Source organism: Zophobas morio, unplaced genomic scaffold (assembly GCF_036711695.1).
Source record: "Zophobas morio isolate AGI-343-1 ecotype UQ-CSIRO unplaced genomic scaffold, CSIRO_AGI_Zmor_V1 ptg000030l, whole genome shotgun sequence".
Classification (NCBI taxonomy): Eukaryota; Metazoa; Arthropoda; class Insecta; order Coleoptera; family Tenebrionidae; genus Zophobas; species Zophobas morio.
Window position 1 is genome coordinate 9,856,305 of NW_026972135.1, and position 27,910 is coordinate 9,884,214.

The window sequence follows — 27,910 nt, forward strand, 5'->3', positions numbered from 1 at the left end:
TTCCCTTAGGATGGGTTCTTCCCGGTGACGGTGACACGGTTTTTCGCTCGGGGGCGGCGACTTCAAAACCGGTACAAAACAGGCAGGCGACCCAAAAGGTACTTAAGGTGGTCGGAGGGTCGAACTGCTCACTTCTCACTTCTCAAAAATACCCAGCCACAGCCTTCCGCACTCCCTGAAGCTTGGGGCAAGAATCCGGCTCTCGCAGTACGCGTCACGGTTTCCGGCCCGCGAAAATTCGCTTCGTTACAATGATACACAAATCAACAAACAAACATGTTTATTTTGCAGAGATCGTACAATTGATTTTATAATTTACCAATACACTGTAGTCGTGCTGGAACAATTTTTACATGATTATCGGTAACAAATTTGTTAATTATTACAATAGGTAGCTACATTTTCGGTGAAACTGAAGCTAATACTATGCCAATATTCTACTCATTTAGTAGATTGTTTTACATATATTGAACAAGTTCAAATTTTTATGTTTTAAAATAATTGAAATATTTGACTGGAATAGGTACTCTGGGACACCCGCTATATGCATATGTGTGTATGTTTTACTTTGTTAATTAAAAAAAAAAATCGAAAGTACATCTTTTCCTAAAATACTCATAAAATCCGAAGTGATTTCCGTTTGGTTTGTCTAAAGTCAACACAGCTTCAAAGTGTCAAAATCTACACGAATCAATCAACTTAAAAAAAAAAATAACAGAAAGTATTACCAGATATTTACACCGAGACTATTTTTAGTTGTTTTAGAGGAAAAAATTTACTGAGAGAACGTTGCCACAAGACAGTTAGATACCCGTCTGTGTGACAGTAAATTTAGTGTCTTCTCCACTTTCAATCACTGTCATTCCAATTATTCCCCTGCACCATTTGCTACCAGAAACTTCACTATTTTCGCGTGTCGATTCATAGTCGCTTCACAAACTGGCGTCTGACCATCATTGTTAGCGCGATTGACTTCGGCTCCGCATTTCACTAGACATTCGACAATCTTTTCGTGGCCCTTCGAACAAGCTGCGTAAAGCGGTGTCCAACCATCTTTGTCGGCGCGATTAACGTCGGCCCCGCTCTTCGCTAACCATTCCACGATCCTTTCGTGACCGTTGCACGAAGCCGCGTAAAGCGGTGTCTCACTATCATTTCTCGCGCGATCGATTTCGGCTCCGTATTTCACTAGACTTTCGACAATTTCTTTGTGCCCGTTCGAGCAAGCAGCGTAGAGCGGCGTCCAGCCATTATCATCAGCGCGATCGATTTCGGCTCCACATTTCACTAGACACTCGAAAATTTTTTCGTGGCCCCTCGCGGAAGCTGCGGTAAGCGGAGACCAACCGTTGTTATCAGGGCGATTAACGTCGGCTCCGTGTTTCACTAGACATTCGACAATTTTGTCGTGGCCGTTCGAGCAAGCTACGTTCAGCGGTGTCTCGCCATATTTGTCAGCGCGATTGACTTCGGCTCCGTATTTCACTAGACATTCGACGATTTCCTCGTGGCCGTTCGACGCAGCTGTGTAAAGCGGTGTCTCGCCGTCGTCATCAGCGCGATCAATTTCGGCTCCGTGTTTCACTAGGTTTTCGACGATTTTTGTGTGGCGGTTGGAGGCAGCTGCGTTCAGCGGTGTTCGACCGTCTTTCTCAGGGTGATTGATTTCGGCTCCGGATTTCACTAGGTATTCGGCGATATGTTCGTGGCCATTCCAGGAAGCCGTGTAAAGTGGTGTCCAGCCGTTTATGTTAGCGCGGTTGATTTCGGCTCCGGATTTCACTAGACTTTCGACGACGGTTTTGTGGCCTTTCGAGGAGGCTGCGTTAAGTGGTGTCCAACCATATTCACTAGCATGGTTGATTTCGGCTCCGCATTTCACTAGGGTTTCGACGATTTTTTTGTGGCCTTTGGAGGACGCTACGTATAGAGGTGTCCAACCGTATTCGTTAGCACGATTGATTTCGGCCCAGCATTTCACTAGACATTCGACGATTTTTCCGTGGCCTTCCGACGAAGCTGCACTAAGAGGTGTCCAGCCGTCGTTATTAGCACGATTGACTTCAGCTCCGCATTTCACTAAACATTCGACAATTTTTTCGTCGCCTTTTGAGGCCGCTGTGTAAAGTGGTGTCCAACCAGCAGCATCAGCGTGGTTGATTTCGGCTCCGTATTTCACTAGATATTCGACAATTGTTGCGTAGCCTTTAGAGGAAGCTACATAAAGTGGTGTCCAACCATCATTAGTAACGTGATTGATTTTGGCTCCGCCTGTTATTAAGGATTTAACAATATTTTCGTGGCCTTTCGAGGAAGCTATATACAGTGGTGTCCAACCTTTGTTATTCGCACGATTGATTTCGGCTCCGCCTTTTACTAGACATTGGACAGTTTTTTCGTGGCCTTCCGACGAAGCTGCTTGAAGCGGTGTCCAACCCTCATTATTAGCACGATTTATTTCGGCTCCACCTATCACTAGGCATTTGACAATTTCTTCGTGGCCTTTCGAGGACGCTGTGTATAGAGGTGTCGAACCAGCTGCATCAGCAAGATTGATATCGGCTCCACATTTTACTAGGTATTCGGCAATCTTTTGGTGGCCTTCCGAGGAAGCAGCATAAAGTGGTGTCTGACCATATTTATTAGCTCGGTTGATTTCGGCTCCACATTTCACTAGACACTCTACAATATCTTTGTGGCCGTTCGAGGAAACTGCGTAAAGTGGTGTCCATCCGTGAATATCAGCTTCATTAATTTTGGCTCCGCATTTAAGCAGGTACTCTACAATTGATGCGTATCCCTTTTGGCAAGCCATTAACAGAGGGGATCCATAGTCGTATTCAGTAATAAAATTTACTTCCAAGTAACAGGAGCCAAAATTTTCAAAAATAACCGTCTTCATGGCTTCGTCGTATCCCAACCGAGTACAGTAATATAAAATATTGATGATATCACTTTTGCTATACGATCGTTGGAATGGCAATTTTCTTGACTGTAATAATTCCAGCTCCGCTGCCAAACTTTCACTTTCTCGACAACATGCTAAAGGTGTGATTTTACATAATAAATCTTCTTCTGAAATATCACATTTGCTTATCAAAAATAGTAATGCTTCAAAATACTCTCTTGTTTCTAGTGAATCACTAAACTTCAATGCTTGCTCGATTACGTAACCGTCCCTTTTTTCTTGTACCTTTAACCGTCGATGTCTTTGTCCCCAAGAACAAATGAGATGTAAAGCACTTCTTCCACCGCCATCTTTACATTGTATCATTTCGTCATTGTAACTCCTCAATTCATCAAAATTTCTGTTCAAGATGGCAATGTGGACCGGTGAATTTTGACCAACTATCATGTCGAAGAAAAAACGAACATTATTATACTTTTGGTGAAAAAATATGTCCCTGCGTATCACTTCAAAATTTTTAGAAAAATACGAGGCAACAAAATACTCGGCGAAGGAAACGTGCAGGAATTGCGAAATGCCATTTTGTAATCCAGTGACGATACCAACAGTAGCAAAATCTTCACAAACTAAATTCGCATCTTGTGAACACTCGATCTTTAATTCCTTCAAAATTTCTTCAGGAAATATTAATCCAAGTGCAAACTTTTCATACTGCTTTAATTTATCTTCCTTTTTTTTCCTGACCTCTTCTTCCCAATAATCACCCTTTAGAGGCACCTTGCCTCCAAAGAAGATCTTAAACTTTCCGTCAATAAAATAACGATATAAGTCAGTCAAAAGAAACGTGTTGTTGAACAAATCTAAATACGTTTCTTTATTTTGAAGGAATATTTCTGTAAGCATAAATATCTGAAGCGGAATCCCCAAAATATCTACGTGTTTCGTGAAAGCAAACGTGGATTTAATTTTCTCGACAGTTCTTTCCATATCGACAGACGAAATAAGACTCGACAGGCGTTTTCTAATGTAGTCTTCTTGCTCGAGCTCGCTGAACTGGTTAATACTCACTGACAGTACATTGAATTTGGTTTCAAGAAACGTCGTCAAGTGTCGCCTTGCGGTAACCCATTGAATGACACCGTTTCGTGATAGCATAAGGATCAAATCCGAAGCGGCGTTCAAATTTTTAGACAAAATTTCGTCAAGAGCGTCCCAAACGTAAATTACATTGTCTTGTTTCAAACACATTTTGAAAAATTCTCGATCTAACCGCTCGAGATGTCGATATTTTTCGTTTAAGATGAATGATTCGAACCGATTTAAGTAATCTGATGTGTGAAACTTTTCTAAAGTTTTAGAGAATAAATTAACATCCTGGGGATTCATAATTACCGTCCAGTATTTAGAACAACAGTTGTTTTTTAAGCTTTTTGTTAACTCAGTTTTGCCCATTCCCGGATCGCCTATTATGAGATTTATGGGGTTGGTGGACGTGGATCCGAAAGACCAAAATTCTTTTTCGTTTTTGGAATAATTACTTAACTTAAAATTTCGCAGTTTGTTAATATCGCCTCTACTTCGGATCCATTCTAAATTTTTTTTATTAAGGAATTTAAACCAATGTACAGTTTTGGAAGTTGGTGTTTCAGAACATATTTTTTGAAATTCAGATTCACTGCAGTTATTTTTACTCACTATAACAATTGGAGTGTTGGAAACTTTGGAATGTATAGTATTGAAATATTCGTCTATATGGATTAAATTATGCTCCTCAGATACTTTTAATTGCTCAAAATTTTCTTCGCAGTTCAGAAAAATAACAGTGTTTTGATCAACATGGTCTAGGTATTCAATGTCTATAACATTGACCGACAAATACCTTTCGATATAAAGATTGGGAAAAGTTTCCTTTGGTCCATCTATACAGCACGGACCATTTAACATCTCTAAAAGTTTATTCACAGTTAAGTGCTTTAAAAATTCTTCATTTTGTTGGAAAGCAGTCTTCAAATTAATTGCATCTTTTCCCTGCAAAGAAATAGTGAAATTTTGCAGCACCTCTTCACATAATTCAAGTTCCGACTCTAAATGTGACAAGTTCTGAAATACGGAACGATCTTTCATCCATTCTCTACGTTTTCCTTCACCAACTAAAACAAATTTTGCACCTCGGCAGAGCTGAATAGCTTTTTCTATTGTGTCGTCCTCTTTTACGACTAGAGGACATTTATCCATCAACCATAACAACTGGGTCAACGATTTTGGGTCCAGATCTTTGATAGTAGGTACATAAGCAGATGAAAGAAAATAGCGTGATCGAACTTTGTTCAATTCGTTGAAATCAAGATGTTTGTCCAAGTCACCCCACAACTTTAGAACTTTGTTGCTGCCTTTTTTTTCCAATAGCGTAATGTCGAAGAAACAAATAGCGTCTCTAAGGATCTTCATTTCGTCACTGACTGAACCAAAAGCGAAAGATTCAACGTGAGAAGAAAGCAAACGAAGTGCAATTACACGCTGCATAAATTTCTTGTTTAATTTGTCTTTTTTTCCCTCTTGCATACTCCAGTCCGATATGAATTTAAAGTACGTATCGAATACGTCTTCATTAGAACAGAACATCGTAGTAAATCTCTTCATCGTTGACTTCGTAAGACTTTCCAAAGTTTCTTGGTTCGTGTAAAGACGAAACCGTTCAAAGAATTTTTGATACTGCTGAATTTTTTCAGGATTTTGTTTAGTCGATTTTTCCTCTACAATTTGAAATCTGTAATAATAACTTATATTTTCAGAAATTCTTAAACTGTCGACACTGTCTTCTGCAATTGACACTTTAATCGGTTTCAGATGCAATTCTTCTCCTTCGAGTTTAAATTGTGTCTTGTCCGAAACTTCAAGTCCGTTGTTGGTGAATAAAATAAATTGTGCTTCTTTGTTCTTTATCTTTTGGAAGGAGTTGAAATATTTGGTTATGCTAAAGTTGCCAGTTTTGCTCACCAGTTGGCTTATGGATAAATTTCCTCGACTGCTGTGTTTTAATTGGAGTGCTTTTGTTTGGATTCCCCGATGTGTTTCAACTTCGATAACAAAGTCGTCGAAGTCGCCAAAATTTTCGTTGTTGGACGAAATGTGAAGGTCTTTTATTTTATCGTTGCTTACCAGTTGTAGTATGACGTTGGCAGTAAGCATGTCTTCGTACTTTTTCCCTTTATCGGTAGTACCCGGCCTTTTTCGGAAAGTCTGGAGTAAATAGAAAAACATTATTTCATTTATCAATTTCATCATCAGATTTACCGTTTCTAGAAAATGCCTATCTGTTGTTTCTGCCTCTATTTGTCCTATTTTCTTTGGATAAATTCTTTCTTCAGTTACTTCTTTCATGTGTTGATTGGTACCTTCTGCTGCGAAATCTGCCTGCTGATTTAGAAAAAAAAGATTGTATTCGAAAATTTCTATTAGTTACTTTTTTCTGTTTTAATTGTAATAAATAAAAATAATTATTTATAATACCGTTTTTGAAGAACAAGGTTTCTCTTCAGACTGCTGGGTGTGTAATATGCTATTATTTCCCTGTGCATGTTTTTTTCGCCTTATTTGTTCTTTTATACGTTTTAATTCTTCTTCCAATTTTCTGATTTCTTCATCGGAACTCGAGTTCATGATGACAACCTTGGAGGTGTCTGCTGAAAAAAATATTATTCTTTAAACCAAGTGTTAGTTAAAAGTAACTAACGAGGATCCTTTAAAACATCCTTTTTGTGTCATCATCTTTAAGTTTTAGATATCTAACACCATGACATAACAATGTTGGAATTTTTTGATCCAAAAATGATGTACTTTATCTGGTGCTGGTGATTTTCAGTTTTGCGTTCTGTTGATGGCATTAATCAGTTCGTCAAATGTTATTTGATTATCGTTGATTGTGGATAGTTTATTAGATATGTGGGAAATCCACTTGGATTTTTTAAATTCAAAGTCTTGGGACCAAATTTTTTTTTATTTTTATTGTTATTATTGATGATATTATTATCAACGCAATTATTAATTAGTTCAATGTCCAACGAGTAAGGAACCCAAATGTAGAACAAGGATAGAGAAAAACTTAATGAGAAAAAATATTCATAATACTTTTTAATAGCTTGAACTGCAGAATTAAAACATGTAAATGTCCGACTCAATTATCAGTATAATTATGCCACATCCGTTCTAACGATGAAGTGATTATTATATTGGTTTGAGGAACTCCGGTTATATCATGTATCTTTATCAACTGGAAAAACAGTTGTTTTCAAAAACCTACGGTGAATTCTTCTCAAATTATATAAAGACGATCAAGGCTTACCAAAAACTAATGAAAATTACACTCATAAAGTGATTAACTCTGTTTTCGAATAGTTCTAGAACACTTTCGTCTATTAGAATCTATTCTAGCGTTCAAATCCTGCGAATATGGTCTTTTTGCCCCTTGTACAACGTACTATCGCTTACCTTAAAAATAAGACGAATCGTTTTCTTGGTAAGAGAACACGGACACTACACATTTACCACCCAATCTTCGATTGGAAAATTTTCAACAATTGCAATTTATTATTATGTGGACATTTACAGTGTTAACAGATTGGTGTGATTTAACCAAAGCTTTATCAACAATGACAGCAACCTTGCCACGAACCTGATACATACCGGGTGATTGAGGTGAACACTAGTCAAAGCGGTAACACATGGTCTTAGATAAACAAATCATACAGTGTACACACTACGTACAGCGTCAAGGTTGTTCGATGACTTTTGTTCACTGTAACGAAAGATTTTTTAAAACGGGTTTCACTGTTATGAAGTCCATAGTTCAGTTTCGGGTGCCATGAGTTAATTATTGAGTACTTGTTTTATACTAAAAATGAAACTCAGTTCATCTTTAATGCTTTCATTTTTTGTTTTACCCTTATTTTTATTCCCTCTTTAGCCCTTTCTTCCACTTCTTGTTTCCTCGTTCTTTCAATTAAATCCGTTTGGCATTTCTCTTTCATCTTTTCCCACTCTTTTACTTCTTTCCATATCCTTATCTCCTATTCTTCTTATTTCAGTAACATTACCTAACTTCTATTTAATCCAAGATTTTCTCCGATCTACTTTTAATTTGCATTCCATTCTCATTAGTCTATTCCATTAACTATATCTTCTATGTTATCTCTCTTTCAAGCATTTTTATTTTCTCCTCTTGGAGGTTTACTGTTTCTTGAAATTTTCCCGTTCTCTCGCCTAACTTCCTGTATTTACCCCTTCACACGATCTAATTTTTGCTTTATTCTGGTATTTGTACTGTCCATCGACCAGAGGATTCGTAATCTCGGGCACCAGTTTTAAAAAAAAAATTCTAGGATTTTCTAAGAAATCTGTACAACTGATGTAAATATTCGTGCACAGGGAACCTGGCGTTTTCATAAGCTACATCATAAAGCATTACCACGTCGACACGCTTTGAACTGGAAAAATTCACCATTGTCAAAGACGTTAACCGGCAACCAACTGAAACCTGACTGGTCCTTATCGTGTTTACTCTCGTGAAATAAAACGGAATATAAAATAAAACACATTTATTCCTTATTAATAATTGCTAACAACCATTGTTTGAACTGGCCGAGATTCACAAAAACTATATAATTCGATGCATCACAAGATTTGTTATCACCATCATAGAGAGAAGTTGATGTTATGCCTGCAAGAGTCCATAGGCCGTTGCGTCTTATTATAAGACCGTCACCAGCTAATGGGCAAGCAATGGAACTGTTCCTTTCACCTAAAACAGCAACAATAATAATATAACAGTAGTCGTATTTAATACTACTAATACTGTAATATTAAGTATAAATCAAGTACCAGCACAAAATGTCCGGGCGGATGTTATGTACACGAAGGCCTCTGTTGATCTCAAACACGTTACTTGGCTTACTACAGGCATCGGAATTTCCCTGGGTTTAGTAGTCGCCTCACTCCAAGAAACTACTGTACCATTTCCAATAATGTCGTCGATATTGTCAGAATCTAGCCACATACATACAGGTCGAACATAATCCGAAAACTGTACCTTTTGAGACAATGTGATGAGAGCTATATCAGCTTCAGTACTTTTGGTTGTAAACTCAGGGTGGAGGATCACTCCCTCTGCATGAATCATTATTACACCATCTCCCCCAAACACTTCGGGAGTATGTTGGCCCAATTTGAGTACAATGTTTCTAGGAGAGATCGGCCGACTTTTTGAAACCGTGCAATGGGCAACTAAGTGTGTTGTGGTTAATGTAAATTCGGTTTCCTCTAATTTTACTTACCGGTTATTACGTGTTTATCAGATATCAAGGATCCAGCACATCTGTAGTCTAAATTTAGACCAGTTACAAAGTATATTCCGACTAACCATGGGTACTTAATTAAAGCTGGATTTCCTTTTACGTTTAAAGATTCGTCTAAAGCTGAAATGCCACATTCGATTCCAGCGGGAGGAGATGCCAACGATAAATTTTGAGCAGCTGTAAAAAGTAAAAATTAGAAACTATAAACAATCAAAAAATGTATACATACGTAAACAGTGTCCAATATTAGATGACCAGTAACCATTATCACAAAACAAATACGTATCCCCTTTGAAAATATAATTTCTCCCACATTCCATTTTTAGAACACTTCCTGATGCAACTAGCATTCCAGGTAGAAGCTGGTTTGAAGATGATCCATAAACAGACCAGCTGCCATCGTCAGGATGATCAGGTAACGTACAACCTTTAAGACTGCAGATTTGTCCGGTATTTGATTAATACAACATCAATATTAATACATACGTTACTGTTACAGAAGTTGTCGGCACTTGTGTGGAAGGAATGAGACAGTTATTATCGGGGCAGTGTACATGGTCGTAGCTATAGACAAAATTATGGGCCATAATGATCACATTATTGTAACATTTACTTACGGTCTGAATCTAGCTTCTATGTCGATTATGAAGTCCTCAAGATAGTAAGAAAAACTAGTATATAAACCATACTGTTGACTATTGCATCCACCTTCAGTAGAGGGTGCTTGTGGAGCAAGACTCACAACTGCTATAATGTAGTATCTGTCATCATATTTGGAAACTAGGCCCCCACCACTATCACCTTTACATACAGACATACCTAAAAGTGACCCATTGTTTAATCTAATAATGGTTAAATTTATAGTCGTCTCATTGTAGGTATCTAGAGTCTCGTTACTAAATAAATGTAAAAACTCACCAGAGTCCAAAAAACCAGCACATAGTTTGTCATCGGCCAGATACTGCACATCATCTTGACCTAATTTTTCTTCACATTCGCTGTAAGTTATCAGAGGAACCTCCAGTGTTTTAAGAACATCTGAAGGATCTTTGTTTGCAGCAGTGAATCCCCAGCCGCTTACGTAAGCATTTTTGACTCGGGCTGGATTTTCAAGTGATTGATGAAAATCTTTCTCCCAAACGATACAAATCGGTTGAACATTTGTGGAAAGAGTGAAGGTTTTAGTTGTGATTAGGACTGCAATGTCGCCAAAGTAACGTCGAAGGTCGCCTCTGTATTGTCTAGGGATGTACATATCTTGTATCTAGAAATAAAAGAAAATGAGATACTTTGCAATTTGTAGTATTTATTGAAAAAGATTTCGCACTTACAGAAGAAAATTGGCTTTTGGTGTCTCTTGTATCGTCGTAATCTCGATAAGTTTTTCCAACTCCTACAACATAGAGTTCTTTTGACTGCAGTTGACCGTATATATCTGTTATACAGTGGGCCGCTGTAACAATATACTTCAGTTAACGGTTCACTGTAAGTATTTGGACTGAAGTACCTGTTACGATTGACTTTTGATTTATTAATGTTCCTGCACAGATTAAACTTTTGGTATTTTTTACATACAAAGCCACTTGCCAGGGATACTCTAGAGATGTTGTATTAGAACCTCCAACAATCAGCGTGGGATCTTTTGTGATGGCTTTTCTACCGCACACTTAAAACGAAAGCAGTAATCTTAATATCCCATCACTTTTGATTCCAAAAAAACAGTTAATTACCTGGTACACAATCTGGCAAGCCACCACTCCATTGCCCATTGGAGCATACTCGCACCGGAAACTTATTCAGTCCTTGGGTTTCATAAAATCGAGCACACTCAAATCTTGCTCTCGTACCATCCAAAACGTCTGTACACGATTTTAAAGTTTTCTGGTCATAGATACAGGTCACTGTCATAACCGCTGTGTTGTGTATGGAGGGACAAGTACCTGTGGCGAAATTCATTTAGATAATTGAGAAAGTGGACTCGACGGAAAATCTACATAGAGAATATATTTGGCTGACAGAAATACTTTGTCATAATTTTGGTTCTGATCATTATTAACTATGCTTTCAATATTATTTAAAAATAAAAATTAATCAAAGCTGTTTATGAAACGTAAAATGGGTTGCCTATGCAGAAATATTCAGGCGTGAACAGATAAAATGAACATCCTGTGCATAAGCACAAATAACTTACGCAAACATTCTCCGATTTGGGGTTTCCACTCCCCACGAATACAAGCAACGGTTTCATCACCATCCAATTTATAGTTATCATTACAGCTCACTTCTAGGATTGTACCCAAATGTACAACATCACCAGGGGACAATGAAGAGTTTGTTCCATAAGTGGCCCATCGTCCAAATTTTGGATGCCGTGGTAATATGCAGCTGAAATTTAAAACAAAAAGTGTGACATCAGCAAACAATAAAACATGGGTACTAAAGAACTGTCAACACTGTAGAAGTCACAAAATTTATTAATTCGATAATTGATTTATTTTCCTTAAAACTCACCTCCTTCTATCAATTTGACGAGGTATTCGTACAAAATGGGCGCTCAAATTCCCGGTCTTGTGTTCATCGCAACTAACAATTTCTACTGAAATGTAAACGACGTATAAACAATTACATCCACTGATCAAACATTGTTACTTACATAAAATATAGAAAAGTCCTATTTGCTTCAAAAATTTCCACATTCTGTTCATTTTTTATGCAAAATAGATCACTAACCCGTGGAACCCGAAACCGACTGCAAATATGATAACTCCTTGCGGTAAAAAAAAAACCAACGTAACTCTGAATTTAATGTAATGTTGTTGAGTGGATTTCCTCCGTTGAACAACCTTGATGAAGTACGTAGTGATTTAATAATAATATCTATAAATCTTGTGTAATATCTTCCTCGGGCATTCCTTTTTTTTTTAACAATTTTAATGAGTTTTTAATTTATATAAGAAATTTGTCGAAAATCATGTTGTTCACGACTTGATTATTGTGAATAAATTGTAGATAATTAATGAATATAAACTTTTTAATTAACGTCATCGATAGTAATTTTTAACACTGCCATGACAATCTACCACTCGGTAGTTTTTTTAATCCAGGAGATTTTTTTTTTAATTGTGGGTGATGAGAGCCTGAATAAATTTGAAACGCAACCCAAAATACATTTCACCACTATCTTGGCTATTATTATAATTCCAATTTCTGTTGTGTTTTGTTGGGTGCCTAGATATAAATTATACGGGGCTATTATGAGAGCTATTATGAACCATAACGCCCTCCATTTTTTTAACAATTTTATTCAACATTAATACCTACAACAGAAGGTACAAAAGTCAAAAAAGTTTCTAATGTGTTCCGAAATAAAAATTACAATTTTGAAGTGTCCCTGACATCAAAAAAGAAGCAGCAATTCCAGATTGTGGATGAAAGTTTCCGGTTAAAACAGAATTTTCTAAGTGGAAAGCTTCCTCTTGAAGTAAGTTTGATGAAGATCCTTTTGCTGAAGAAACATAACTTGAAATCAGTTGTGCTGGATAATAATAATGTCTTTATTTCCAACGGGTAGAAACACCCAATTACAGGAAACATTTAAATAAAAAACAATAAACAAACCTATTCCCTAAGCATTAGTGCAGCAAAAAAGAAAAAATCAAAGAAAATGATTTAAAAATAAACAAACATTATATAACTCCAATTCTTAACTGCTTAATTTTCTAACCGATCTAACAAAATTCTACATATATGGTTTAGACAATCAAAATTTATATCGCATGCTTTACTGATTAAACTGAAGTGATTGCACATTAAAATTAACGGCGATCTGCTTAAAATATTTGTTCTGCAATAAGGCGGCTAAAGCGTTAACGTATGCTTGGAGTTTATGTGTGGTATTAAGAAACAAATTTTGTTTAGCAAATATGGACAGTCAATACGGTTATTGAGTACATTATATAAAAATTTTATTGTCAATATTACGCGCCTAGTATTTAACAAATTACAATTGAATCTACGTAATAAAGTAGGATGATCACAACCTCTAGGTGGATAAGTATGATCGATTAAATAACAGACGAACTTTAAAAATTTTCTCTGAACAGCTTCAATTCACTGATCAATATTCTAGTCGAGACCTAATAAGTGAATTAAATAACAGAATCAGTGAACTAGCGTTCGGAAAATCACGACAGTTGCGGAAAATAAAACCATACATTTTATAACATTTTGAAATACAGTCCGATATATGATGTGTAAAATAAAACTTATTTTCAAAAATTACACCAAGGTCTTTAAAGCGATCTAATCGAACCAAGTGTTTGCCTTCTATACTATAATTGTAAATAATGTTAATTTCTTTTCTGGAGTAAGTAACAATGTAACATTTTTCTTTATTTAGACAGAGCCGGTTGTTGTAACCCCAGTTGGAGAGAATATTTACATCATTTTGCAGTTTTACGCAATCACTTAGCGATTTTACTTCGAAGAAAAGTTTCAAATCGTCTGCAAAAAGTAACTTATTACTTGCTATAACATCAACTACGTCGTTAATAAAGATTGAAAATAGTGGCGGACCTAAATTTGACTCTTGTGGCACTCCTGACGTAGGCGAGAAGAAATTATTATATTTAACACTCAAATTTCTTCCAATAAGGTAGGATTCCATTAAAGATAATAAGGGTTTAGTAAAGCCAAAGCATTCAAGCTTTTTTAATAAGATATAGTGATCAATCTGATCAAAGGCTTTACTAAAATCGGTATAGACGACATCAATTTGATTTTTATTATGAATTGCCTCGGATGCATATTGGCTAAAAGAAGCCAAGTTGGTGACCGTTGATCTTTTTTTGACAAAGCCATGCTGAAGAGAAGTTATGTAACACTTTATGCTTGAATAAATTCTTTTGTATAAAACGGACTCAAAAACTTTGGCAAAGTTGCACAATAAGCAGATAGGTCTATAATTTTCTATACAAGTTATATCTCCCTTCTTAAAAATTGGTGTAATTGATGCTCTCTTCCAAACATCAGGAAAAACAGATGAAGTCAATATTAGATTGAAGATGGAAAATAGAGGTTTGGCGAACACGTAGGCACAATCTTTTAGCAGGAAACTTGGTATCATATCAGTACCGGACGTGAAAGAATCCTTAAAGGTTTTTAGAACATGAAGAATTTCGTCTTCAGATATATGTGAGACTGCTACAATTAAATTCGAAATTTCTTGACCCGTGAATTGAAATGGACTATTGGGATTTGATGCGATGTATACGCTGCTGAAGAAGGTGCTAAAGCCATTGACGATATCAACTGGTGAGGTCAATTCGGAGTTTTCATACTTCATAGAACTTGGGATCCTCGAGCGGCCTCTCTTATTTTGTACATAGGACCAAAACTTTTTCGGATCGTTAGAAATTTGGGCTTGAATATTATCAATATAATATTTATGAGCATTAATAGTTAGAACTTTGCACAATGATCTGAAAAATTTGAATTTATTAAGGAAGTAGTTTTGTATTGATTGAATTGTCTATGAAAATAATTTTTTTGACAAATACAGTTAATTAATTCTTGGTTGAACCAACATGGATATCGACGATTACTATTTTTAAATTTAAAAGTAGGAACTGAAGCTTCAAATGTTTTATATAAGATGTCGTAAAAAGTAGAGCATGCCTCATTGACATTATTTGAGTTATAGATGGCCGACCAGTCCGTGGTTACAAGAGTGTTATATAAATATAGAAAAATTGCTTTTTTAAAGTTGAACTGTTTAGAGTTCGGGTTCATCTGGAAATTATTCACTGGTTTTACCTCAATTTGACACTGAATTTCCAATGCTGGATGGTAACGATCTTCATCAACTAAAGGGTTGTCTGATTTACAAACAAGAACTGTTGAATTACTAAAAATAAGATCAACAGTACGATTAAGGATGTTAAGAATGTGATTAAATTGAGATAAGTTTAGGAAGCTCGCAAAAATTGTTTAAAAGTGATGAAAACCGATCATTCGAATTTGCAGAAAATTGTGGAATATTAAAATCTCCAACGATGAATACTTTATTATTATGAAATTCTTCCAAACTACTTAAGAGATCTAAAAGCAGTTCATAGTCTTCATATGAAGTGGAAGGTGGAATATAGATTACGAGTACATAGAAAGTAATCCATCATCACAGTTTCGTTTATGCCATCAAGAGAATTTTTCCGTTTCCACTCGTTAAAACTTTTAAATTCGATCTCGTACGTTTGTCTGGAGTTTAAAGGTAGTAAAGAATCCTTAGCTTTTTCTGCTTTTGCCGCTTTTTCTTTAGAAAACTCAAAATTCATCGCTTTGGTCGTTTGGAGCCAAGCGAACGACATTTGAAAATTTGTGTACAATGTGATTAGCAACCTCAATACCTTATTTTCACCAAAAAATTTGTAAATTTTGAATTAATTTGCAATTTTTCGTGAAATATAACATACTGAATGCACCTCGGAAGTTAGCGGATGCCCATCGGCCAACATCCATCCCAGAGGCTTCTAACTCTCTTGGTACACTAAATATCTATAATAAACTAATATTCTAATTTCAAAATTTGTGGGTCTATGGAAAGAATATTACAGAAAGACTTGTCCGATACACATCCCTAAGGGTGGGCTCTTGTCAGATTTATCCCGCTCGATCTATAGTCATGCCATACGGTATACTTGTAATTGAAACGTCAAGAGAGCTTGGGATTTACGACCTAAACAGAACAGAGCCTTGTTTTTGCTCTAGTTTTCTCGGAGATGTTTGATGCCGGTCCCAGGCTGGTGGGGACGTTTGTTATGGTGTCGATATTAAAAAAAAAAAATTGCAGACGAGTTTACTTCTGGAACTGGTCGGGAAAATTGTGTTTTTATTGAATCAGGTGGGCCGATCCCGACTGTACTGCAATGCCGGGCCAACCCGCGACGGAGGTGGAGCAAGCCCCTAATCTCCGTCAATTTCCAAAAATCAGTTTAATATACTGGCCCCGCATGCGGGGCGTATCAGATATTAAGCTGATAAGAACAGATACTACACTTTGATCTTAGCCATAAGGCCGAGAAGCGATAACAACTCAAAATTTTCGAAAAACTGATATACCAAAACCGAATTTATCCGTTCGGCAACAGCAAGCGTCAGCGGTATCTACCAGTCACTTTCGTTACTCGCACGACTACGCTCGCTCAATAACCCTCATTCGCACTGGTGACAGCGTGGAGTGGAGGGGGGTGGTGCTGCTACTGCCGACCGAGCCCAAATTCTCCAGAGTCTTTTCCGCCGAATCTATGATTTTTTCCTACAAATAAAGCAACAATATAAGTATAGTGTACTTATCAAAACTAAAATAAACACCATAAGTCTACTGTGATAAGTTGCACTATCCATTACAATAAGAGACACTTCCGGAAGTCTGGATATTAATTATTCTTTAAACCAATTGTCAAAATTTTCCTGGTTCATGTCATCATGATAATCACCAGATTTAGTTTTTGCCTTAAAAACCAGAAACGCTCCTTCAGTAAATCCGTGTTTATTGCCGGCGCGAACTACAATATATCTACCCGTCTTGCCACTTTTTTACATATATGTACTCCCTTTACTAAATATCCATGTTTCATTCAGAAAACGGGGTTTGTGTAATTTTTGTTTGTGGTGTTAATGTTCACGCAAAAATTTTGTTCTTATAGCTTAATAGATCGATTGTTATTTTTATAAAACTTAAAACCAACATTTCATGAAGCGACAATAGTTACGTGGAACCTGTATTTTTTGGAAAAGTAATAAAGATTTTTTAGAAATTTTTAACATTTCGGCCGCCAGTTCTGTTTTTCCTATTCTCTTAAATTGCATAACATTATGGTTTCTTTCTAGGTAATCCAACACAATTTCAAAATTTGACAAAATATCTACGACATACTCAAAATTTGGTACTTTTTAGTCTCACACAAAGCTTTACCTGGGGTATTCTGTATTAATAAAATTGTCAAGTTTCAACTAAATTATTTCAGTTTATGCAGCCAATTAAACGCTTAAAAACAACACATGATACCTAGACCATGGCCGACTAGTATAAAGATTATGGCCTGTCCAAAGGAATGCCAAAGGTACCATACGTGCTGCCATCTTTAATAATTCAAAAACGACAAAAGAATTATTAACACTTTTTGAAAGGCACAAAGGCATTCATACCGAAACAAACCACCATTACACGTTTTGAAGTCCCATAATGTCAAGTCAAATTAAAATTTTGCTAAATTATTAAGTGTAATTATTAATAGATGGCAACACGTATGGTACCTCTTGGACAGGCCATAATCTTTATACTAGTCGGCCATGCCTAGACCTGCCTCCATGCTTGCGATCGTTATTTATTTATTTATTAATTTATTAGTATGTGCACGAGTTTTTAAGGGTCCGTTCTTACCTTCCGCAATGTTCTCAACACAAATTATCGGTGCTCATCAGATGGCAGCACCGAAAGAAAATTGATGTCCAGATCAGCGTGTTTTCGTTCCTACAGGGCGACAAAGTGTTTGAAACGGACCCAACAGCCAGCTTTCTAGAAAGGCCGATGTATGTGCTCCGTGTTTTACCCAATTCGCTTCCTTAAACCGTACATTATCTAATCTTGAACCTTGTCCGGGCTCGAGGCCACATGTTCGCATAACCCGTGTCTGAATGGCGATAAATTGAGTGTTAAAATGGTTGTCTCTCGTCGTTCTATGTTGAATAATGCGCCCGTAATTTGACATGTCAAGTAGGCCTTTTGAACTGAAAGAGGGTAAGGATGTGACCGTTTCCAACAGTACACAACAACAAGCAACAGGTGCGTTTCAGCGTCTGCGCATTATGCTTACTAGACACGACGCAATCCAGAGCGACTGTTGAACTTCACCGAACGTTGCGATCAGTTTTTCGAATATCTTGAAACTTTTTCGCAATTTTACCACGAAAGTATCGATGAAAACTTATGTTTTATTAAATTAGGTGGGCCGATCCCGACTGTACTGCAATGCCGGGCCAACCCGCGACGGAGGTGGAGCAAGCCCCTAGCCTCCGTCAATTTCCAAAAATCAGTTTAATATACTGGCCCCGCATGCGGGGCGTATCAGATATTAAGCTGATAAGAACAGATACTACACTTTGATCTTAGCCATAAGGCCGAGAAGCGATAACAACTCAAAATTTTCGAAAAACTGATATACCAAAACCGAATTTATCCGTCCGGCAACAGCAAGCGTCAGCGGTATCTACCCGTCACTGTACTTACTAGCACGACTACGCTCGATCAATAACCCACATTCTCGTATAAAATTAAGTGTTTTTTAAAAGGTCCACAGATTTTACTTTGTTTTAAATGAAGATCATGTTCAGGTGTTTAGACATTTAGTCTGGCACCTGAACAAGCACCCATGTAAGCAGTATCACAATTCGACTGTATTTTATATCATTTTAACGTTAAATAAGGATGAAGCAGTGTATTTGAAAAACGTTACGGGTCCTTTAGTTACATGTTTCGGACATTTTTAATTATTCCCGTTTAATAAATTAAAAATTTGTGAACGGAAGATGGTCTAACAAGTAACACACACCCTTGGAAATTTTTCCACCGAGTTTCTGCGTTTTTTTTTTCTGGAAATCTACTTAATAATGTAAATTAATATTTTCCCGCTAAAATTTCACCCGAACCAAAACTTTTTCTGGGCATGTGATTTTTATTGCCATCCGTCCCGGTCAGTGTCGCATCTCGTACATCTGTTATTCTAACGGACCAGACCAGCTTGGGCTTTAAATTCTTTGTCGCCATTTAAAGGCCAATAATTTCAACATCTAAAACCATAATCAATATAACAAATAAGTGTGATCTTTTGAATCAAAACCGAAAACGAAATAATGGATTTTAACGAAAATAGCGACGGTCTTATGAATGAAATTTTATGCTACTTTATTATAATTGCAATACTACACGAAGTGTCCAAATAATTTTAAAAATTGTTGTCATACATACGTTACATAAAATACGGTTTAGATATGCCACGTGCGACATTGACAATCACTGTTATAAAATAATTGGTGATTAATATAATTTTAGAGCACTCATCTCCCAGGAAACTCGTCTGACGACTCATTTTCTAATTTTGGGATGTAATAGAGAAATAATAATGACAAGCAGCGGACTCACCGATTATTCCAAATTATCTCCAGAACCGATTACTAATAAGTGATAGGTACACCCCTTAACACCCTTTTAACTTTTGCCGCTTGTTTCGCACAACATTTTATCTATTTCCCCGTTCGCGTTTGTTTTCCGACTAAATTCTCCACCAACACCTTCTTAGTAAATGTCCCACAACATCACGGCATGGGATATGGGTGTCCATCAATCAGTCAACCCCGATTAGGTATGGCCAATTGAGTTGACGGATTTGTAGTGGTTCCAGCAAACTGTTACCTGCTCCTGTCGTAAAGTTTTATGATAAGACGTTTCTAACGGTGCCAAAAATGCGGGAAAACTTTATAAGTGCAAACAAATAAATAAACAGAAAACGCAAACCGATCCTACAATTTGAACTAATCTAACAGTAATTAATAACCTTGAGTAGCGAAATAAAAAGATCTAGTAATGTAGATGACCAACAATGCACATCTAGATTTTAATAATTTCGCACAATTTGATAAAGAAAAATAAAAGAAAACCTGGAACTGGTCAATGTTTGTCTAAATCAATTATGCTGATTGTACAATTGATTTAAGAAATGATATAATGAGTTTTGACACCTTCAAATTATTGGTGAGAAATTTAACACATTGATTTGATGATTTCAGAACATTAATAAGTCAATTATATTTATTCATCCACTCCAAAAACTAATCATGTCTGTTAAAAACAACGCTTTTGGTTCATTTCTTTTTAGATGTTATATATACGAAAATAAATTCCACCACATACTTAAGGGTGCGCAGTAGCAGATCGAAAAATGAGCTAAATAGATTTTTATTTTACGGGCGTAATTTCAACTTTGAAAAAAAGATCGACATTTCAATTGATAGATTATGTCTAAATCTCTGGGGAAGACAATATTTTTTAAAATAAGTGATTGTTTAGTGTTTAATTAATCGTTCATTCTTCGAAGGAATTTGCATTTTTAGACGAGGAGAGAGCATTTTTCGCTTCAACTTTTATATCAGTGCAAAGACAACATTGAGCTCTATGGGGAAGACCCGGTCATTTTTGTTTAAAATTTATATTTATCAAAATATTTGCGTTTTAAAAAAATACTGAATAATGAAATTAAATTGAAACTAGGCAACTCTATTTACAAAGGATTCGTTTCCATAAATGGTTGAGTTTGACACAGCAGGGAGCCTTGCCGATCGACCCGTGTTCAGGTAATCCGTCCAGGTACTTAGGTCATAAAACTCATAAATACTTTTAGCTTACGAACATTGTTGAAACTCTTTTACAAGTCGACTTCTTTCATTGCTAATATAATTTGAATTAAAAGTATGCAAATTTTTATAATTTTATACATTCTACTAAAACATTTTCTTACAAAAAATTATTCCAGTATTTTTTACTAATCTGTCATTCTATATATAAATCAATACACAAAACTGACAAGATTTAGATTCTCATCACTTCACTAACCACTTATTTACCTGAACAATCATATTTATTTAAATTTAATTTTTTGATACTCTTTTCCGCACCACCTATGAGGTAGAGTATTATAGGCACGTTTTTTACGTGATATCTCCAGTAAACCTATTCCAATATTATTATTTATTCCTGTGTGTGTTTATACTAGAAGGGGAAAAGATTTATATGAACTACACATGACGCGAATGCAAATAAAAAATTTTAATTGTACAATCTTTTCTTTCCAATTTGTCTAATGGGTTGATTTGTTTAATAACGAGAATCTACTCTCTCCGGAAGTAAGGCATAAAATAAAATTTTTCTCTCTATCTATTTCGCTCTATCATATTATTTTCCCAAAATTTATCATCTCGTTGAATTAAGCATTATTTAAATTGGACATTTTATATATTTCTAAGATAGCGTTTTTGTTTATTAAGCCCTCTGGCGATGCCGCTAAAAATGTACAAACCGCATTATCTTATTGTCAGTTTGGTTTTACTGCAAAATGCTTCAGTTGCCCTTGTTTCATTTTCTATGCAAAGATTTTGGGCGAATACATGCTGAACTAGATTTGCAGGGATGTAAAATGTTTTTCACAGTACAGTAGGATTAGCCGTGTTACTTGTTCTCTCATTTTGCAAATTTTACCAAAATAACGTTCGGTTAGTCTAAAGGATTTTTCTGCGCACCATTCTGGATTATTGCGTTCGCCGATCGTGTTTTGTTCGATTAAAAAGACATCGACGTTTGAAAGTTTTTTGAGAAACACTTTTTGCGCTGTGACATATCAGGTATTTCAACTGCCTCGTTATTAGATACATCGTCGCCCGAGAACTTGTATGATCCATAGACCGGAGCGCGCTCAGGCCAATGTCGACTCTATAAGCCTCCAGAAATTCTGCGGGAAATAGTTATTATTTAGATGCTTTTGTTTACACACGTCTCACATGTTTCACTCGATTTTGACACTCAACTATTTTTTTGTTTAACTAAGAATTAATACTTTCACTGCGTTTGATACTAACGTCCTAAATTAGCAATACTAGTGGAACAGTAATCAAGCAATAGATTTTTTTGGGAAAGTACAGTTAATTTTTATGTTTTAGCAGCAATGTGTTCTATTTTCTATTAATTTTTAGGTACATATTTTTAGTCACAATTTTAGTAGTTATTTTTTATTTTTATTTTTAGCAATAATAAATAGTCCAAACATGAAAAAATAAAAAAAAATTAAAATCGGAAAATCTAAAATTTAGAAATCGAGAAATTGAACAATCGTATAATTGAAAAATCGAAACATCGAAAAACTGGAAAATCGAAAAATTAAAAAAAAATGGAAAATCAGAAATATAATGAATTCCGAAAATTGAAAAACTGAAATATGCATAGAAGAACTGAAAACTGGAGAAATCGAAAAATCTAGAATTGTAAAAATTGAAAAATTAAAATATCGAAAAGTTGGAAAATTGCGAAATCGTATCAGTGAAACATCGGACAATTGAGAAATCGAAAAATAAAAAAATGGAGAAATCCAAAAATTTTAAAAATGGGAAAATTGAAAATGCCAAAAATTAAAATACTGAAAAATTGAAACATCATAAGTTGAAAAATCGAAAAACCGAAAAGTCGACAAATCTCAATAATGTATTTATAAACCACAAGTTCAGGATTATGCTACTAAAAAATTGATAACATCATCTCAAAATTTTGCTGAATAAATTCTACTAAAAATGTGCAAAATATGATGAGCTTTTACCTGTAATTTATCATTGCATTCATATTTTTTTAGATTTGCTTATATACCTAGGTGGCTCAAAAAAATTAATAAATTAGTCAATTTATTCTATTGATTAAATCAGTCTCGACTCACTCCATTTTCCCAGAAATTTTTGGAATACTGTTATTTTTAGTCTAATCCACATTGATTTACGTGTCCTTGCAAAATGTTGATGATTTCATCACAAAATTGTGTACCTAAAGTTTTTTAACTCGAAAATGCTGGATATGTTTCATTGTATTGTACGTGCGAGGGAAGTTCTGTCGAAACAACTTTCCACCAATTTTTCTTGCTGTTATATTTGAACATAAACAGTTTATTTTATGTATTTTTAAAACATTATAAAGAAAATAAAAAGTTGTGTTAGACTGAACCTTGTGGGTTTCTCAATCTATTTTCCGCAGCATTTTAAACTTTCAACTCAATTTCTTTCAAAATAGATAGAAATGGATTTCGATGGGTTATTTCCCTGTACCCTTCATTTCAAAATAAATAAGCTTATCTGGTGTTGTTTACCGATTTGCATTTTATGACGGACTCCCTATAGTGACCATAATCTCTCCTCTCTTGGGTCGCTACCTGCCGTGCATCCGTACTTTGGGTTGCATAGTTACAAAAAATAATTCTTCTCACTGAAACCGATTTTGCGGGCGACGCCTGGGGACCCACATCGGAGGGTATCCGAATACGGGCGTAAACGAACATTTTACCGATTCGTTTTTTAAGCTTATTATTAAACTTGAAGACCAGCTTGAGGTGACAATTAGTAGAAAATATAATATTCTAATGCGCACTGCGAAGAATTTTTTAAAAAAGGCAGTAATTTGCTCCAAATTAACTAAAATAATAAAAGCAAAGAAGTGACTTATCTAGGTCCTCAGTTACATTATACGGATCAGCGTTAACTCATATTACACAGAGCTGCATGTTAACAGGCGCACCGCGACGTCTTTTGCGGAAAAATTAATAGTTTGTTAATTAACTCAATTAATAAAATCTATCATTTAGGCAACTTGTTATACACTCTAATAGTAATTTACACAACTAGTTCGGGATAGCCTGCTTCCCGCATGAACGCTTGTTTGCGGCACGACCGAAGGGAGTGCCGCATTTGCGTGAATGCGGGAAGCAGGCTCACGAACGTGTTGTGTACAATATTTTTTGCAACGAATAAACCTTTAAACTGAAGAAATTAACTGTGAGTTACTTATAAACAATGGCGCCGTCAACACATCACAATGTTGACACTACGCGAGTATTTTAAGGTTACCATGGCAACGGGAAGTTAAAATGCACGTGTGCGGGAAGTTCGAACTCCCGCACCCTGGTGAATGCACGAAAGCCATCAAAAAAGATCATGAGTGCAAAAACACTTATAAACGCATCGGCCAAAGCTGCAAGTGATTTATGATGGCCCAACAAGCGGCATAGTGCTTACCACTCCCTCGTTAAGGGATTTAGGAGTTACTATTGCCTCTATTGCTTGCAAATGGCTTGAAGGAACATAACAGAATGTATTTATTTTTACTGCGTAGAAAAAAAATCTACGAATTTCATATTTCAATCTGAAAGTGTGATGAACTGAAGACTGACGACTGGTGAAATAGGCATAATAAGACGCAATGATGTGAAGTGAAAGTCACATATAAAAAGAGATTTAATAATACAGTCCATACATCCGGAAAAAACGTTCGGGCAGGTCAAATTTTTTTATCGAAGACATTTCTGACATAATTTCAACATTTTTGAATATATGACGTCAGACTATTGACGTGACATATTTTTTCCTTTTTTCTGACATATTATTGAGGAGAGGGAAAAACTAGACACGAAAAACACAAAATGTTTGGCATTTGTTTATGCATTGTTACAAATAAAAACTACTACCTAAAATTTGGACACATTTCGATAAAGATATTAGGAGTAATAAGTGGGAAAAAAAATAAAAGACGAGATTTTGCAGAGGTAAGTCCAACTCTGACAAGCCGACACCACAATAGTAATTTCACTCCAATGAACGTACGGCTTCATTATTTCGTACTTCCTTTTTCAATCGTTACCAAGAGTATAGGCGCTATACTTACACCTAATGTCTTTCGACGCCTTGATACTGATTGCTCAATGGTACACAGTGCATGTGATTTAGTTCAAACTATCAGATATATGATAATCCCATCTATTGATGGGTTCAATCGAGTTCAGGTTTTCACCTTATTACCCTACTCTGTCTTCGCATACATTTCAAGGGGAAAAAAAAGTGTCAGACTAAATCTTTCCGTAAGATAGTTCTTATGCTTCGATTTCTTTTTACTCTAGAATCTATTATTTCCAGTAACAATGCTTTCAAATAAAATTGCGTTAAAACATTACACATTTTGTTTTGCCAAGTATCATCATTTCTTTCGATGATAATGGTGACGAAATTTTTAAATGTATATACGACAAAGTAACAAATGTCTCTTCTTGTAATATGGAACTGCCCTTGACAGCTTAAAAGGCTTAAACCGAATTTGATGAGTCTATCTACATTTTCTACATCTTCGTAACTATTCACTAACATTGTTTGAACTTTGCAGTACAAGCAAATGGGCTGCTTGTATTGTAATATTGCTATAAGTTGAAAAATATACAAGTCGTTAGATATGCAACCAACAATTACAATTAGCACACAAATCAGTGAGTTCTGAGTCCTAAAATCTGGTTTTAGTACCCGTGATGTCAGAAATTTTGTCTGGACCCAAGCCATTTTCTGAATGATATCCATCGCGCAAAAGTAGCCACGCGAACGAAACCCTGCCATACGTCCTGAACCATTACCGCCACCACATGGTCACACTCACGCACCGCCACAATGCAATCCTGGATCGTCTGGCCAACGCCATCAGGCCGTAAAGAGGGTGAATCATAAATGAGGAGGCGAAGAAGGTGACGATCGTCGATGTCACCATGCCGTTTGAAAATAAGTACGAGGCGTTCGAGGATGCGAGGAGGGAGAAGAGGGCAAAATACGACCATATGAAGCGGCATTTCGAAGAGGAGGGGTTCGAAGTATTCCTGGAAGGCTTCGCTGTCGGACTCCTCGGGGGATGGGACCCGGCCAACGAACACACCATGAACCGCTTAGGCATTAGTTGTAAATACTCTGGCCTAATGCGGAAATTGATGTGTTCGGATGCCATCAAGTGGAGCCGGGACATTTACGTCGAACACGTGACGGGGGTCCGGCAATACAAGGCGCCAGGACCAGATGGGGAGGAAGCCTGATTAATCTCTTTCTTTTCTTTTTCTTTTTACATATTTTCTTTGATATATATACTTTTACATTTTATTTATTTTTTACACATTTATATATATACAACATCTTTTCTTACTTTGTAAAACATTTTTCTAAATAAAGTTTCATCTGTTCTTATCAGCTTAAGAAAACAAAATTTTACAAATTATCCACAACCACCCCCAAGTGCAATAACTCAAAATTCAAAAGTACAATAATTAAATCTCAGTGCAATAATTAAATCCCAGTGCAATAATTAAAAATCAAATCATAGTTCAGTGCAATAATACCGTGAAGTGATCACAGATATATTTACTCAGATATATTAAAGAAAAAGAAAAATGGCAACCCCAAGTTCCACCGCGACCGCTGCAGCCTTGACGGAGGCCAACGAAGAAGCACTCCTCGACTACGAACTGGACTGCTTGCTGGAGGAGGAGTTTGTGTGCCGAATCTGCGCCCCCATGCCAAAAAAATACAAAAGACATGGGGACCTGAGCAAGCACATTCGCCGCTACCACCTCCACCGGCTCGTCTTCAAGTGTCGAGGATGCGAAACCGTCTTCTAGACCCTCAAGGCGTGCAAAACGCACCAGAAGCGGCAACCGGAGTGCATCACCGCCGCCGATGCCACCGACATCGACGAACCGAGGCCGGCCAGCCCGCCAACCCAAACGCCGCCACAGGCGTCCGCGACTGGCCGGCCGGTTATGAGATTCCGGATGCCACGGCCAGAGAAACCAGCCGCCCCAACACCCACGCCTGCCGCCACACCGCCCCCGAGACTGCCGAACGCACGGGAGCCCGCCCCCGCGATCAATCGGCAGCCATACCAACCACACCACCGGAAGCGATGACGTGCAACCGCTTCTCGATGTGACAACAACGGTCGCCCGCTGGGCAGGGTTGACCTTCAACGCCCGAAAATATGCCACCCTGCACATTAACGGGAAACATCGAGAAGCCGTCCCAACACGGTTTACTATTCCAAAGCGGCGTACCAGCAGAGCTCATGAATGAGGATGACGTGTACGAACATCCGCTCAAGGCAAGAGACACCGAAAAGGCCCTCCGCTGCGCGATCCGGGATTATTACAAGCGGAGACTGCTGGCGAAACCTGACCAGGGCAAAGTTTTCCACGTGACATCCGTCGCAATGGCGCCAAACCACTTCATGCGCCCCGGCGACTTCACCCGCTTTGCCGACTGGAGGTTTGTCCATCGCGCGAGGCTGGACTGTGTGCTCCTGAACGGGACGAAGAGATTCGGGAACGGCGACAAGAGGGGCAGACGATGTGGTCACGCGAACGAAACCCTGCCACACGTCCTGAACCATTGTCTCGCCACCACATGGTCACAGTCACGCGCCGCCACGATGCAATCCTGGATCGCTTGGCCAACGCCATCAGGCCGTCGCCCGGGGCCGTAAAGAGGGTGAATCAAACGGTGCCCGGATTCACGGACGGTCTCAGGCCTGACTTTGTCATCATAAATGAGGGGGCGAAGAGGGTGACGATAGTCGATGTTACCATGCCATTCGAAAATAAGTACGAGGCATTCGAGGAGGCGAGGAGGGAGAAGAGGGCAACATACGACCATATGAAGCGGCATTTCGAAGAGGAGGGGTTCGAAGTATTCCTGGAAGGCTTCGCTGTCGGACCCCTCGGGGGATGGGACCCGGCCAACGAACACACCATGAACCGCTTAGGCATTAGCTGTAAATACTCTGGCCTAATGCGGAAATTGATGTGTTCGGACGCCATCAAGTGGAGCCGGGACATTTACGTCGAACAAGTGACGGGGGTCCGGCAATACAAGGCGCCAGGACCAGGGGGTGCGATTTTGTTTCTCTACCGAAAAATTTGCGGTACCTATAAATTTTCGGTTGCATTTATCGGTTGTCAGTCAAATTGGTATTTTGTTTCTCATCCTAACCGAAGCG

General features: G+C 37.2%; 2 protein-coding genes, 1 long non-coding RNA gene and 2 other non-coding genes across 5 annotated transcripts; all 5 read right to left on the reverse strand.

Moving 5' to 3' along the window:
- Nucleotides 1-233: 233 nt before the first annotated feature.
- LOC135138374 (uncharacterized) lies at nt 234-7,526 on the reverse strand. Its single transcript, XM_064068339.1, has 4 exons — nt 7,397-7,526; nt 6,419-6,591; nt 6,203-6,325; nt 234-6,148 (listed from the first exon to the last, which is right to left on the reverse strand). Exons 2-4 carry the CDS (start codon nt 6,566-6,568, stop codon nt 869-871), a joined length of 5,553 nt encoding a protein of 1,850 aa, XP_063924409.1. The 5' UTR covers nt 6,569-6,591; nt 7,397-7,526; the 3' UTR covers nt 234-868.
- Nucleotides 7,527-8,502: 976 nt separating this feature from the next.
- On the reverse strand, nt 8,503-12,124 carry LOC135138519 (limulus clotting factor C-like). Its single transcript, XM_064068496.1, has 13 exons — nt 11,912-12,124; nt 11,770-11,854; nt 11,450-11,643; nt 10,989-11,198; nt 10,766-10,924; nt 10,590-10,711; nt 10,177-10,522; nt 9,876-10,077; nt 9,745-9,822; nt 9,488-9,693; nt 9,238-9,435; nt 8,786-9,187; nt 8,503-8,705 (listed from the first exon to the last, which is right to left on the reverse strand). The coding sequence occupies exons 1-13, from the start codon at nt 11,961-11,963 to the stop codon at nt 8,503-8,505; spliced, it is 2,457 nt and encodes an 818-aa protein (XP_063924566.1). The 5' UTR covers nt 11,964-12,124.
- Nucleotides 12,125-16,151: 4,027 nt separating this feature from the next.
- On the reverse strand, nt 16,152-16,342 carry LOC135139174 (U2 spliceosomal RNA). Its single transcript, XR_010282139.1, has one exon. It is a non-coding gene; the product is annotated as a U2 spliceosomal RNA (small nuclear RNA).
- Nucleotides 16,158-18,441, reverse strand: LOC135139093 (uncharacterized). Its single transcript, XR_010282117.1, has 3 exons — nt 18,132-18,441; nt 17,699-18,045; nt 16,158-16,570 (listed from the first exon to the last, which is right to left on the reverse strand). It is a non-coding gene; the product is annotated as an uncharacterized LOC135139093 (long non-coding RNA).
- LOC135139173 (U2 spliceosomal RNA) lies at nt 18,257-18,447 on the reverse strand. The gene has a single exon (XR_010282138.1). It is a non-coding gene; the product is annotated as a U2 spliceosomal RNA (small nuclear RNA).
- Between the last annotated feature and the right edge of the window lie 9,463 nt (nt 18,448-27,910).